Source organism: Helianthus annuus, chromosome 17 (assembly GCF_002127325.2).
Source record: "Helianthus annuus cultivar XRQ/B chromosome 17, HanXRQr2.0-SUNRISE, whole genome shotgun sequence".
Lineage (NCBI taxonomy): Eukaryota > Viridiplantae > Streptophyta > Magnoliopsida > Asterales > Asteraceae > Helianthus > Helianthus annuus.
Window position 1 is genome coordinate 170,932,354 of NC_035449.2, and position 14,161 is coordinate 170,946,514.

The window sequence follows — 14,161 nt, forward strand, 5'->3', positions numbered from 1 at the left end:
AGAGTGCAAGAATCCAAGCAAAGCATAAGTTTTCCAGACCTATCAAGTAAGGGCATGTTTGGCTAAGCTTTTTGAAATAACTTATTGACTTATTGGCTTTTGGAAAAGTCATTATGGAGTGACTTATTGACTTATTGGTTTTTTCCCCTCACATACACCCTCATTGCCAAACATCATTTTAGAACTTATAACTTTTCAAAAAGCCAATAAGTCAATAAGTTGTTTTAAAAAGCTTAGCCAAACATGCCCTAAATCAGCAAGATTCAAATATTTGCGTGCTGATAAAAAAAAAGAAAAAAAGAAAATAAAGACTGTAGGGAAGTCGCAATAAGGTTTAAAGTGAACCCACAGATGGTCATCATGACGCGTTGTAAATCCCTAAAAAAGAATGATACAAAATGAGATTAAAAAAGAACCAAGTTTACTGAGGTTGCCTTCCTCTGTACTCAAATGCCTCTGAAGAAGATGACTTAAATGCAACCAGAGAGAATACAACCATAAAAAAGATTGGATCATCTGTATATGCTTATGTCAGCTGTCAATACCATCGTTGATTTAATACCGTCGATTGAACCGCCGTTGATTGGACGGACGTCCGTCGATAGGGTGGCCGGGGGATGAGGGTTATCAATACCAATAGAGTGGAAATTACCGTTAATCTGAATCCGAACCGCCGTTAATCTGAATCTGAATGGCAGATTTGGGGTTTTTTCTTGGAGAAGATGATGGGGGAGGGGAAATTACCATTTTAGACATCATGTGAGAATTAATTAACTAGAGTTTGGGGTTTGGTTAGACTTAGGGGCCAAAATAGTTAGTTATAGAGACCATGAGGGCACATATGTTAAAAATTCTTATTTTGGGCTAATATAGTAAAAGTGATATAACCACAGGGGCCAAAAACGTAATTTACTCATCTATTTAAAAAAAAAACAGTTTTGGTTATTAACCGGTTTAGGAGGAAAGGTGTTTGAACCTATCAAATTGATCGGGTTCGAGTTCAAATCGGTTTGAGACGAAAGAAAAACCCCGATTATTTGACATGTTTTTCAAATTGGTCGGGCCCAAACCGATTTTTTTGGTGTAATGGGTCGGGTTGGGTTATAAGGCGGTTTGATGGGCCCGACCCCATTTTTTGTCAATCTCTAGATTATTATGTCAACAAAGTGTTGGTTTTATGAGTTTATTGGGCTAAACTTTACATGGGCCGGGGTATCAGAAAACCCGACCCACCTATTTCCGGGTCATCTATTCTTCTCTTCTCCCCCAAGTCACTTCCCATCGCCATAAATACTCAATTCTCATATTCTAATTTATTTCCCAATTAATCGATCAAGAATCATGGAATGCGTATTTGGAATGGTGGGTAAAGGGTTTGCGTTGGTGGTAGCTGATTCATCGGCGGTGAATAGTATTCTGGTTCACAAATCTAACGAAGACAAGATCATGGTTCTCGATTCCCACAAACTCATGGGCGCCAGTGGTGAAGCTGGTGATCGGTCAGATTTTCTTCTTATTTTCCCTTTTACATGATCTGCTAAGATGTAGTTTCATTCAAATACGGATATTGATTTAATTAGGGTTTTGGGTTTGATAAATTAGGGTATGCTTCAAATTTTAAATGGATGTTTAGCGTTTGAGGAAAAAGAAATATGCAACTAATTGTTGTGTTTAGTGCTCTAGAAATTTGATTTACTTTGCAGCAGAAACTAATTCTGATGGTAATGTTTTTTTCATTTTGTGTTTAACATGTTTAGATAAGTCTTCTTGTTCTAAAGTTTTACAGAAAAAAAATATGGCAGGCATTTTTTGGTAGCTTAGGATATTATTATTAATCTGTTAGATTCAGGAGCTATGCGGTAAAAAATCGAATATCGTAAGGACCGATATTTGAGACATAGGTGGGATATCGGTAAATTTAACATCTTGCATAATTTATATATAGCAATTTAGTGTACTATGCTACCATTAACAAATTAACCTTTTGCAACTTGCAAAACACTAACAATTGTAGCAACTAGGAACTGATTAGGACTTAAAACACTAACAATTAAGACTTAAAACACCAATAACAGCAATAAGAAGAAAGATGAATGGTAGGACTCATGGTTTAAAAAAACGGAAACGAGTATTGTGGCGTTTTCCCTTCACCTCACGAGGCGTAAGTATTGAGGCGGAACGAGGCGTAAGGCTGAGACGGTATTAATAAATAAATATTAAAATTATATATATCATAAAATAATAAATACTTAACATCAAAAAATGACTTTTCTCATCAAATTTCATTAGATTCAGCAGTTAAAAACATAAAAAAAGATTCAAATTTCATCAAATACTTAACATAAAAAAGCACAAATAGTTTCTAATTAACTCAAATAGCATAACAAACATCATCTTCATCATCCTCACAATCTTCCTCAACCCAATCCTCATCATCGTCATCCTCGTCAATCAAATGAAGGGCTTTCCTTTTCTTAGATGAGTAACTTCCATCGCCTCGCTCAATTATCCTACCACCTCTATGTGTTTTAGTTGCCCCACTACCTCTTGTTGTTCTAATGACCTTGTCACTTTCCTCCACATTTGCCGCATCATCTTCAATTGCATCTTCATCATCATCATCTCTTGGGTCGGCTATCCACTCATCATCAGACATGACGTTTTCAACAAGTAAAGGATCTTCATCTTCTTTTAAATTAGACCTTTTTACAAATTTTTGCTTCAGCTTTCTATTGTACATAATGAACACCAAATCGTCCATCCTCTTAGTGGTCAACCAGTTTCGTCTCTTTGTATGGACTTGATTGAACGTACTCCAATTACGTTCACAAGCTGAAGCCGAACACGTAAAACCCAAAATCTTCATTGCAAAGGCCTTGAGTTCAGGGGTATCATCTCCATATTCGCCTCACCATAGAATGTTATGAATAAATACACGTGTTGAAACGGATGAGGTCAAAACCTTTTATTAACCATCAATATGCACAAATCACAATTCGTTGAAAATCTCTTTATACACCACATTAGTTGTTTTATCTGTAGGTTTTCCGTTGTTGTCAAGTATGAGTAGTTTGACCCCATCTCTTGTTTTCACCCTTGATAAGGCAACATACAATTAACCATGAGAGAAGACCGGTTGTTTGATACCGCTATGCAGTACGAAAGAAAAAAAAAACATCATGTTATGAATATGGAAACCATTTCATCATATTAAGATAACCTAATTTAAATAATAATGAAAACATTAAATAATTTTTTTGAAAATATAACTAATAAAATTTAGTGTAAAGAAAAGGTACATGTAACTCGATGGTATTTTGCTAGTCTATAAACAAAATCGTCTGCCATATATTTCCACGAACTTTCCCAAACAACCTCAGGTCTAGAAAGACTACTGGATAATAGCATCGTAGAAAATAAATTACGAATATATGAAGCGCTTCTGGTTAAATTTGTTTCTTTTATTGCCTCCACATACTCCGAGTCGTCATCTAAAAGATAAAGTGCGTAGCAAGCATCTCTATATGTGTCGTAAACATTACCATTAACTGTTTTAATGTCGTCAAACGATGTTGGTCCTCTAACCTTGTTAAGAAGAATTCTCAAAAAATAAGCTTCACCTAGAGACGGAGGTACGGAATGAATCCTGCCAATTGATTTTTTCCCTTGTCTAGGTTCGCATACTCGCTTGTCAAGCTTCCAAACATAAAAAATTGGGAACTAGACGTATGTCAGTGTACGAGCCAACGGGTCATTTGGGTCTTTATTACATTCCATCCATGATAGAAACATTGAAGATTTAACAGATGGTTTGTTTAGAACATAGTTAATATCCTCGTCAGGGCCGAAAACAACAGGTTGTTGGCCAGGTAGATGGAACGGAAGCCTCATAACAGAAGGTCTTCTATAATGTACTTCATTGGCAAATATCCTTCAAGATGCTTCGCAAGCTGATATATACCGGCAATCGTAATACTCTTTGATCTCGTCTTGTGCTTGCTCTTCTGCTTGATTATCACTTTGCACAACAGCTATAGTGGCTATATCAGGCCCTTTATAAATGTATTTAAACAAATATTTTATCGAGGCGGCTTGATTGCACCATTCAACGTTTATATGAGCTTGATATCTTTTCAATAATTTTTTGTTGTACGGAACCACACTTCTGTTATCAAGGTCAATTTTATTTTTCGCAACAAAAGCACCATTGTTTCTCCTTCTGTATAATGGAAACCCGTTTGAATCTAGTGTTGTATGATCTTGAAACTTTTTGGGAAAGGGTTTTGAACACTTCCTATCAACCATACATGGAGAGCTCAACCTAGCATTACCACATGGACCGTGTATCATATATTCTTTCACGAGCATGAATAATTCTGGATGTTCATTTCTATTTGGAATTTCTGCACATATAAATGAATCAACGTGGTTCACAGTAGGTAATTTGGATTCAGGTTCATGAATAAGCATAAATGGGCATGAGGCAAACCACACTTTTGGAACTTGATAGTGTAAACAACTACAAAAAATAAACAAAGTGTTAGGTTTAATGGTGAATAATCATTTGAAAATTATTTTTAAACAATATCTGCTGAAGCTTTGCCTAATAGATGATTTTTTTTAAATCATTGCAAATTGAATCCAGCTGTATTTTAAACAATCTAGATAGGATATCAGGCCTATATTTCGGACTAAGATTGGTGCTGTCTTTGAGAAATCGTTGAATTTCTGGCCATTTGGGATTGCATGTTATGGTTATAAAAAAATCCGGATAACCAAAGCATTTACACAGAGCCATAGCGTCTAAATAGTTTTGCATCATATATCATGCTCCAGTAAAAGAAGACGGCAAAAAGATACGTTTTTCCGCCTTAGATATATCATCTTGACCTTTAGTTCTTAATTTACGGAGGCTTTCATATGTGTCGGACCTAACATCTTTTTGTTGATATCGTATGTAGCTAAGTCTCTCGCTCTCTATCATAGTATACGCATCAACCAAGAACTGCTGGAATAGCCTCTTAGAATTGAGGATTAATGAAAACTGATTTATCTGATCCTGCATATGATAAGCAAAGAACTCTCTCATAGTACAATTTGGACGTGTCTTATTAACAATATCGACAACACCTCTATGAGGGATATCAATTCTGTAGCCATCATCTCCGTACAGAAACAAAATCGGATACTGTAGTGCGAGATATGATGGATGCAACTCACTAATTCTCTTAAGTGCACCCGTTTGAGTCTCAACAACAATATCTCTATTGTCAAACACATTTTTAATATCACCAACAATGAGAGCCGCAATATCACCAGCCTTTGGTAAGTTATACGTGCGACCATCCTTTTCTCTTGTTCTGATTAGGCAAAGCTTCAAATTTACATTAGGGCTCTCTTGGAAAGAATCCCTAACTCTTCTATAAGTTTTGACCAACTCATTGTCATTATCTAAAACATCCTTTATATGTTCTATTAATTTACGATCAAGAGTAGCAGAATAAAAAGACGATTAATCATCTGAACGACTGTTAGGAAAATGTTATCAAATATTATTAAAATTGTCATAAAATATAAATTAATAAGGTAAATAAATAGATTAATGCTAACAACACGCAATGGATATTACCTAAATATCGATTGCCTGTTTGAAATTTCGTTCTCAGTATCGTATATGTATAGTTGGCAAAATTTTGGTTGCGTTCCATTGTTTGGCATAAGACTTCCAATTGTATGATAATTCTCACCGCTAATTCTGAAGCAAAAAGGAGCATTGCCTCTGTTAACCGTCGAATCAACCTTACCACCCATTAAAGTAAATGCGAACATTGAATTGTAACGTCGAATATTTTTCAAAAAGTGCTTGCTTTCCTTATTTTTGTTACTATATAGGATTTGATAACTTCCTCTGGCATCTTTGTTATCTGGAAGCTCTACTATGCCATAAGAACAACATAAGAAATAACAAATTTTTCCATCCTTTTTTCTTCCTCTTCCTTTTTCTGCATCCCATAACTTTGCATTACATACTTCACAAGTAACGCATTGGTCACCATGATCCAAATAATCTGTTTTGAAAATTAATAAAAAAAGTATATAACTGTTATTTAACCAACAAAAGAACATATAGTTGACACATTTAATACTTTATGGAGGCAACAATACAACTTATTAGAAATGTACCTTTTGAAACACCTTTGAACGGATCTTGATCTAATTTGCTCTGTAGTAAAATCCATAATTGGTATTGGACATGTAATTCGTGGTCTGCCAATTAACTTACGTTTTCCGGATGACAACCTTTCAAAAGATGAATTTTGAAGCATACTAGAGGTGTCAGTGAATGATGTAAGGTTAAAAAAAATATGACCCGGAGTAGCGTCTGTTGGTTGAGTAACATTGTTCATAAGACAACTAACATTACCTATTAAGATATATAAACAAAGTTTTTAAATAATCTTCGTGATATTAATTTATATAAACAATATCGACATATATCAAAGTTAATGAGTATTTACTTGTTGGCATGAATGGTCCAGTTCCATTAGGCATGACATTTGGAGTTGCTTCTAGATCAGAAGAGGTCGGTAAATTGCTATTGGTATCTGATATCCTATGTCTCCTAGCAGATCTTCTATTTTCCAAATTTAGTTTCCTTAATCGGCTGTTATCTCTATATTCAAATTCAAAAATATTGGGAGATAAAGAAAGCATGAAAATAAAAGATACGATTAAGTTAAAATAAACATAGATAACAATATTGTGAAATGCAAGTTTAGTAATATATGTTACTTGAAAGGCGGCTATTACAAAAGAAGAATAATAACTAACCTTCCGATAAAACTGATAAGTCTTGTGTAACAGTCCGCATAACAGACGGAATAGTTATCGAATCAGTCGTTGTGTCCACTGTATTCACAAAATGTGATACTAGTTCTTACATAAGAATTTGCAGGAAGTAAACGAAGTCTTTCCTTCCGAAATCCACTTCTGAAGTCACGTCTTTCAGTACTGGGACTGAAGTCAAGTACTTTCGAGTTGCTCTTTGCCCAAAGCCCTCTTTCCAACTTAGAAAGACCAATTCACAATAGCTTTAGCATCTCTTGAGTTGGAAAGGTCTTTATAGAACTAAGGGGAAGGTTTGGAACCCTAGTAGCAGAATGGAGCGGCTGACTTCCATGCTAACACGAGTAGTTTAACTCAGAATTACCTCGTAAGAGCGTTTCTCATTTTTTTGCTTTGCTAGAAACTTTTGAAAAAGTCTTCAAATAGCCATTCATAGTTTACGAATTATGCTTAGTAGGGACCTAAACACAGGAATGGTTCAGAGTCAGACCACGCCTTATGACGAAAGGGACATCCATGTAAGTTAGACCTTTTGTTATCCAATAATATTTTCCTTATTTTCCGACTCTGTTTTGCCTGATCTTGAGTAACAATGGGGATAACAACTACAACAACAACATACACACAAATTAATAATTAAAGTCACAATGCATAACAGTGTTGTGTTTTAAATAAACAAAAAAATGCAAAAAAAATACCTTAAGACATACTTAATATTCAAGTACAAACACAACTAAATTAAACATATTGTGAAATAGTACCGTTCGTAATGGTCGATAATGGCCTTCTTCCTCGACGAATTGTAAGGGAATAAAACAAATCCCAAGTTTAGCAAAACACATTAAATGTTAACATATGGCTGATAAAAATAATCTTAACTCAATATATAAAATTTAGTTTATTTTCTACGCGAACTAAAAAAGTTCGGTTATCTATAAGATACTAATATCTATCCTTAAATAATAAGTTATGGTATTACCAGTAGTAATATTGGAGGATGGATTAGTATGTAGGATGGCTGAAACATCTGTAATTAAAATGATTAAATTATATTTAAACATGTACATAAAAAAAATTTATGAAAGAGGATTCAAATGTTAAATTTAAGACATTACCGCTTGAAATGTTTTCCTTTCCGGTGTTGTTAGATACAGATGAACAGTGGTTGTTTTTTCTTTTTGACATTTCTGAAATTACGATATGATGTAAGAATACGACAATCCAAAATTTTACTCAACTTTAAATGTAGTTAAGTATGAGATTGTTTTCATTTTTACTATTAGATACTAATTGATACATAGTTTATGTTATCCTAAATTAGCATTATACAATGAAACAATAGTAGCATGACAAAAATTAGAAATATTATGAAACGATAACACGAATGCAAATAATACATTACTGCAAACAATCATTACAACAATGCAAAAACGAAATATAATAAGAAGTTCTTTTGTTATTCAAGTTAAGAAAGGATATAATATAAAAATCTTGAAACAATAAACAAAGTTTGAAAACCAAACACAAATCAATGTATCATAAAATAATAATTTCTAATCTATAAGCGAAACAGTGGTCTCGATAAATAAGGCTACTTTCGGACCGCTGTAGTCGTCAACATGTTGGAGGTACTTGAAAGATTCATTGCACAGGTCAACTTCAACAATATCGCCCCAAATGCTTGTTATGAGCCACTTGTTGTCTTGAATTATATTGGTCCTTCGACTCCTTTCAAGATAATCCACTATATGAGGCGTATTGAAAGAAAACACCTTGATCCACGCCTCATCTTCAAATTTGAACAAATCAGCAAATAGCTCATCAGCCCGTCCAACAACAATCACATGCAGCTTCATTGCAATTCTCAGAAAATGTCCTTGCCAAGGATTCACTTCCATAACCTCGGGAAAAAGAAGTGTGCTGAAAGATTTAGAAAGAACATCGAAAGCCACTATGTGTCTCTCGCCTGGTGGAAACCAATAATTGGAAACCATGAAATATATGCTTTTTCCGGAATAAATTCCGGGAGACCACGAGTAATATGTTGAAGCAAAATTAGTTACGTTCAACGAATTTATCATCATCCATTATTCACGACGTCGTGAATAAACACGAGAATTAACAACATTACGGTAACGTTTGATGTGAAGAACTTTGTGATCATTGGAGTCGTCAAAATACATTCCACCTGTATCAGAGTTTCGATCGAAATTATGATTAAAGTAGTCGTCGGCCAAAAATTTAAAGTGCCTCGTTGTTGAATTCCAAAGTATGAGCTCATAACAAATCCTTTCATTTCAAACTAATAGCAGACCTTTAAACGACGCTATAACACGTAAGAAAGAAGGATGGACATTAAATGGAGAATTTATGGTTTTGCTTGTATCGGCTTCCAAATTCCCGCCTACTATGTTGTCAACAACAATTGAGTTATCTTTCAAGGATAGAAGTTTCTTTTGTAGCGAACTTAGAATTCGCCGAGAATGCATAATCTCAAAATTATGAGTTGACAGTTCGTTACGAAAAGATTTGGAAAGACATTTGAAACGACCTATAGCTTTGGCATGGAGCCTTGTGAAAATTTCGTCGACATTCATTTCAGACCCAAGCTTGTCCATTTTTTGATCTACTTTCCTACAATAGAAGATATAAAAAATGAAATACAATAGTTTATTGTAGCAAAGTAGATCATAAAATGGACAAGTTTGGGTCTGAAATGAATGTCGACGAAATTTTCACAAGGCTCCCTGCCAAAGCTATAGGTCGTTTCAAATGTTTTTCCAAAATGTTTTCGTAATGAACTATCAACTCATAATTTTGAGATTATGCATACTCGACGAATTCTAAGTTCGCTACAAAAGAAACTTCTATCCTTGAAAGATAACTCAATTGTTGTTGACAACATAGTAGGCGGGAATTTGGAAGCCGATACAAGCAAAACCATAAATTCTCCATTTAATGTCCATCCTTCTTTCTTACGTGTTATAGCGTCGTTTAAAGGTCTGCTATTAGTTTGCAATGAAAGGATTTGTTGTGAGCTCATACTTTGGAATCCAACAACGAGGCGCTTTAGATTTTTGGCCGACGACTACTTTAATCATAATTTCGATCGAAACTCTGATACAGGTGGAATGTATTTTGACGACCCCAATGATCTCAAAGTTATTCACATTGAACGTTACTGTAATGTTGTTAATTCTCGTGTTTATTCACGGCGTCGTGAGTCATGGAGAATGATTAATTCGTTGAATGTAACTAATTTTGCTTCAACATATTACTCGTGGTCTCCCGGAAAAGCATATATTTCATGGTTTTCAATTATTGGTTTCCACCAGGAGAGACACATAGTGGCTTTCGATGTTCTTTCAGCACACTTCATTTTCCCGAGGTTATGGAAGTGAATCCTTGGCAAGGACATTTTCTGAGCATTGCAATGAAGCTGCATGCGATTGTTGTTGGACGGGCTGATGAGCTATTTGCTGATTTGTTCAAATTTGAAGATGAGGCGTGGATCAAGGTGTTTTCTTTCAATAAGCCTCATATAGTGGATTATCTTGAAAGGCGTCGAAGGACCAATATAATTCAAGACAACAAGTGGCTCATAACAAGCATTTGGGGCGATATTGTTGAAGTTGACATGTGCAATGAATCTTTCAAATACCTCCAACATGTTGACGACTACAGCGGTCCGAAAGGAGCCTTATTTATCGAGACCACTGTTTCGCCTATAGATTAGAAATTATTATTTTATGATACATTGATTTGTGTTTGGGTTTTCAAACTTTGTTTATTGTTTCAAGTCTTTTATATTATATCCTTTCTTAACTTGAATAACAAAAGAATTTCTTATTATATTTCGTTTTTGCATATTGTTGTAATAATTGTTTACAGTAATGTATTATTCACATTCTTGTTATCATTTCATAATATTTCTAATTTTTGTCATGCTTCTATTGTTTCATTGTATGATGCTAATTTAGGATAACATAAACTACGTATCAATTAGTATCAAATAGTAAAAATGAAAACAATCTCATACTTAACTACATTTAAAGTTGAGTAAAATTTTGGCTTGTCGTATTCTTACATCATATCATAATTTCAGGAATGTCTAAAAGAAAAAAACAACCACTTTTCATCTGTATCTAACAACACCGGAAAGGAAAACATTTCAAGCGGTAATGTCGTAATTTTAACATTTGAATCCTCTTTCATAAATTTTTTTATGTACATGTTTAAATATAATTTAATCATTTTAATTACAGATGTTTCAGCCATCCTACATACTAATCCATCCTCCAATATTACTACTGGTAATACCATAACTTATTATTAAAGGATTGATATTAGTATCTTATACATAACCGAACTTTTTTAGTTCGCGAAGAAAATAAACTAAATTTTATATATTGTGTTACGATTATTTTTATCAGCCTTATGTTAACTATGTGTTTTGCTAAACTTGGGATTTGTTTTATTCCCTTACAATTCGCCGAGGAAGAAGGCCATTATCGACCATTACGAACGGTACTACTTCACAATATGTTTAATTTAGTTGTGTTTGTACTTGAATATTAAGTATGTCTTAAGGTACTTTTTGCATTTTTTTTGTTTATTTAAAACACATCGTTGTTATGGATTGTGACTTTTATTATTAATTTGTGTGTATGTTGTAGTTGTTATCCCCATTGTTACTCAAGATCAGGCAAAATAGAGTCAGAAATTAAGGAAAATATTATTGGATAACAAAAGGTCTAACTTACATGGATGTGCATCACATTTTGTGAATACAATGGACACAACGACTGATTCGATAACTACTTCGTCTGTTATGCGGATTGTTACACAAGACTTATCGGTTTTATCGGAAGGTTAGTTATTATTCTTCTTTTGTAATAGCCGCCTTTCAAGTAACATATATTACTAAACTTGCATTTCACAATATTGGTATCTATGTTTATTTTAACCTAATCGTATCTTTTATTTTCTTGCTTTTTTTATCTCCCAATATTTTTGAATTTGAATATATAGATAACAGCCGATTAAGGAAACTAAATTTGGACAATAGAAGATCTGCTATGAGACATAGGATATTAGATACCAATAGCAATTTACCGACCTCTTCTGATCTAGAAGCAACTCCAAATGTCATGCCTAATGGAACTGGACCATTCATGCCAACAAGTAAATACTTATTAACTTTGATATATGTCGATGCTGTTTATATAAATTAATATCATGAAGAATATTTAAAAACTTTGTTTATATATCTTAATAGGTAATGTTAGTTGTCTTATGAACAATGTTAATCAACCAACAGACGCTACTCCGGTTCATATTTCTTTTAACCTTACATCATTCACTGGCACCTCTAGTATGCTTCAAAATTTATCTTATCATTCACTGGCACCTCCAGTATGCTTCAAAATTTATCTTTTGAAAGGTTGTCATCCGGAAAACGTAAGTTAATTGGCAGACCACGAATTACATCTCCAATACCAATTATGGATTTTACTACAGAGCAAATCGTAGATCAAGATCCGTTCAAAGGTGTTTTAAAAGGTACATTTCTAATAAGTTGTATTCTTGCCTCCATAAAGTATTAAATGTGTCAACTATATGTTCTTTTGTTGGTTAAATAACAGTCATTTACTTTTTTTATTAATTTTCAAAACAAATTATTTGGATCATGGTGACCAATGCGTTACTTGTGAAGTATGTAATGCAAAGTTATGGGACGCAGAGAAAGGAAGAGGAAAAAGAAAGGATGGAAAAATGTTATTTCTTATGTTGTTCTTATGGCATAGTAGAGATTTCAGATTACATAGATGCCAGAGGAAGTTATCGAATCATATTTAGTAACAAAAATAAAGACAACAAGCACTTTTTGAAAAATATTCGACGTTACAATTCAATCTTCGCATTTACTTCAATGGGTGGTAAGGTTGATTCGACGGTTAACAGAAACAATGCTCCTTTTTGCTTTAGAATTAGCGGTGAGATTATCATACAATTGGAAGTCTTATGCCAAACAATGGGACGCAACCGAAATTTTGCCAACTATACATATACGATACTGAGAACGAAATTTCAAACAGGCAATCGATATTTAGGTAATATCCATTGCATATTGTTAGCATAAATCTATTTATTTACCTTATTAATTTATATTTTATGACAATTTTAATAATATTTGATAACATTTTCCTAACAGTCGTTCAGATGATGCATTGTCTTCTTATTCCGCTACTCTTGATCGTAAATTAATAGAAAATATAATGGATGTTTTAGATAATGACAATGAGTTGGTCAAAACTTATAGAAGAGTTAGGGATTCTTTCCAAGACAACCCTAATGTAAATTTGAAGCTTCGCCTAATTCGAACAAGAGAAAAGGATGGTCGCACGTATAACTTACCAAGGGCTGGTGAGATTGCGGCTCTCATTGTTGGTGATATTGAAAATGTGATTGACAATAGAGATATTATTGTCGAGACTCAAATAGGTGCACTGAAGAGAATTAGTGAGTTGCATCCATCTATCTCGCACTACAGTATCCGATTTTGTTTCCGTACGGATATGATGGCTACAGAATTGATATCCCTCATAGAGGTGTTGTTGATGTTGTTAATAAGACACGTCCAAATTGTACTATGAGAGAGTTCTTTGCTTATCATATGCAGGATCAGATAAATCAGTTTTCATTAATCCACAATTCTAAGAGGCTATTCCAGCAGTTCTTACTAAAAGATCTTAGGTCCGACACATATGAAATCCTCCTAAATTAAGAACTAAAGGTCAAGATGATATATCTAAGGCGGGAAAACGTATCTTTTTGCCATCTTCTTTTACTGGTGGAGCACGATATATGATGCAAAACTATTTAGACGATATGGCTCTTTGTAAATGCATTAGTTATCCGGATTTTTTTTATAACCATAACATGCAATCCCAAATGGCTAGAAGTTCAACGGTTTCTCAAAGACACCAACCTTAGTCCGGAAGATAGGCATGATATCCTATCTAGATTGTTCAAAATAAAGCTGGATTCAATTTGCAAAGATTTAAAAAAAAAAATCATCTATTAGGCAAAGCTTCAGCAGGTATTGTTTAAAAATAATTTTCAAATGATTATTCACCATTAAACCTAACACTTTGTTTATTTTTTGTAGTTGTTTACACTATCGAGTTCCAAAAACGTGGTTTGCCTCATGCCCATTTATGCTTATTCATGGAATCTGAATCCAAATTACCTACCGTGGACCACGTAGATTCATTTATATGTGCAGAAATTCCAAACAGAAATGAAGATCCAA

At 33.9% G+C, this 14,161-nt stretch overlaps 1 protein-coding gene across 1 annotated transcript in view; it reads left to right on the top strand.

Annotated features, from left to right (window-relative positions):
- The first annotated feature begins 1,310 nt into the window (after positions 1-1,310).
- The window catches only part of LOC110925976 (proteasome subunit beta type-2-A), a 40,646-nt gene continuing 27,795 nt past the window's right edge, over positions 1,311-14,161 (top strand). Inside the window, exon 1 of the mRNA XM_035986575.1 lies at positions 1,311-1,499. Within this exon, the coding sequence (XP_035842468.1) occupies positions 1,342-1,499 (158 nt within the window). The 5' untranslated portion in view covers positions 1,311-1,341. The remainder of the gene's footprint in view (positions 1,500-14,161) is intronic.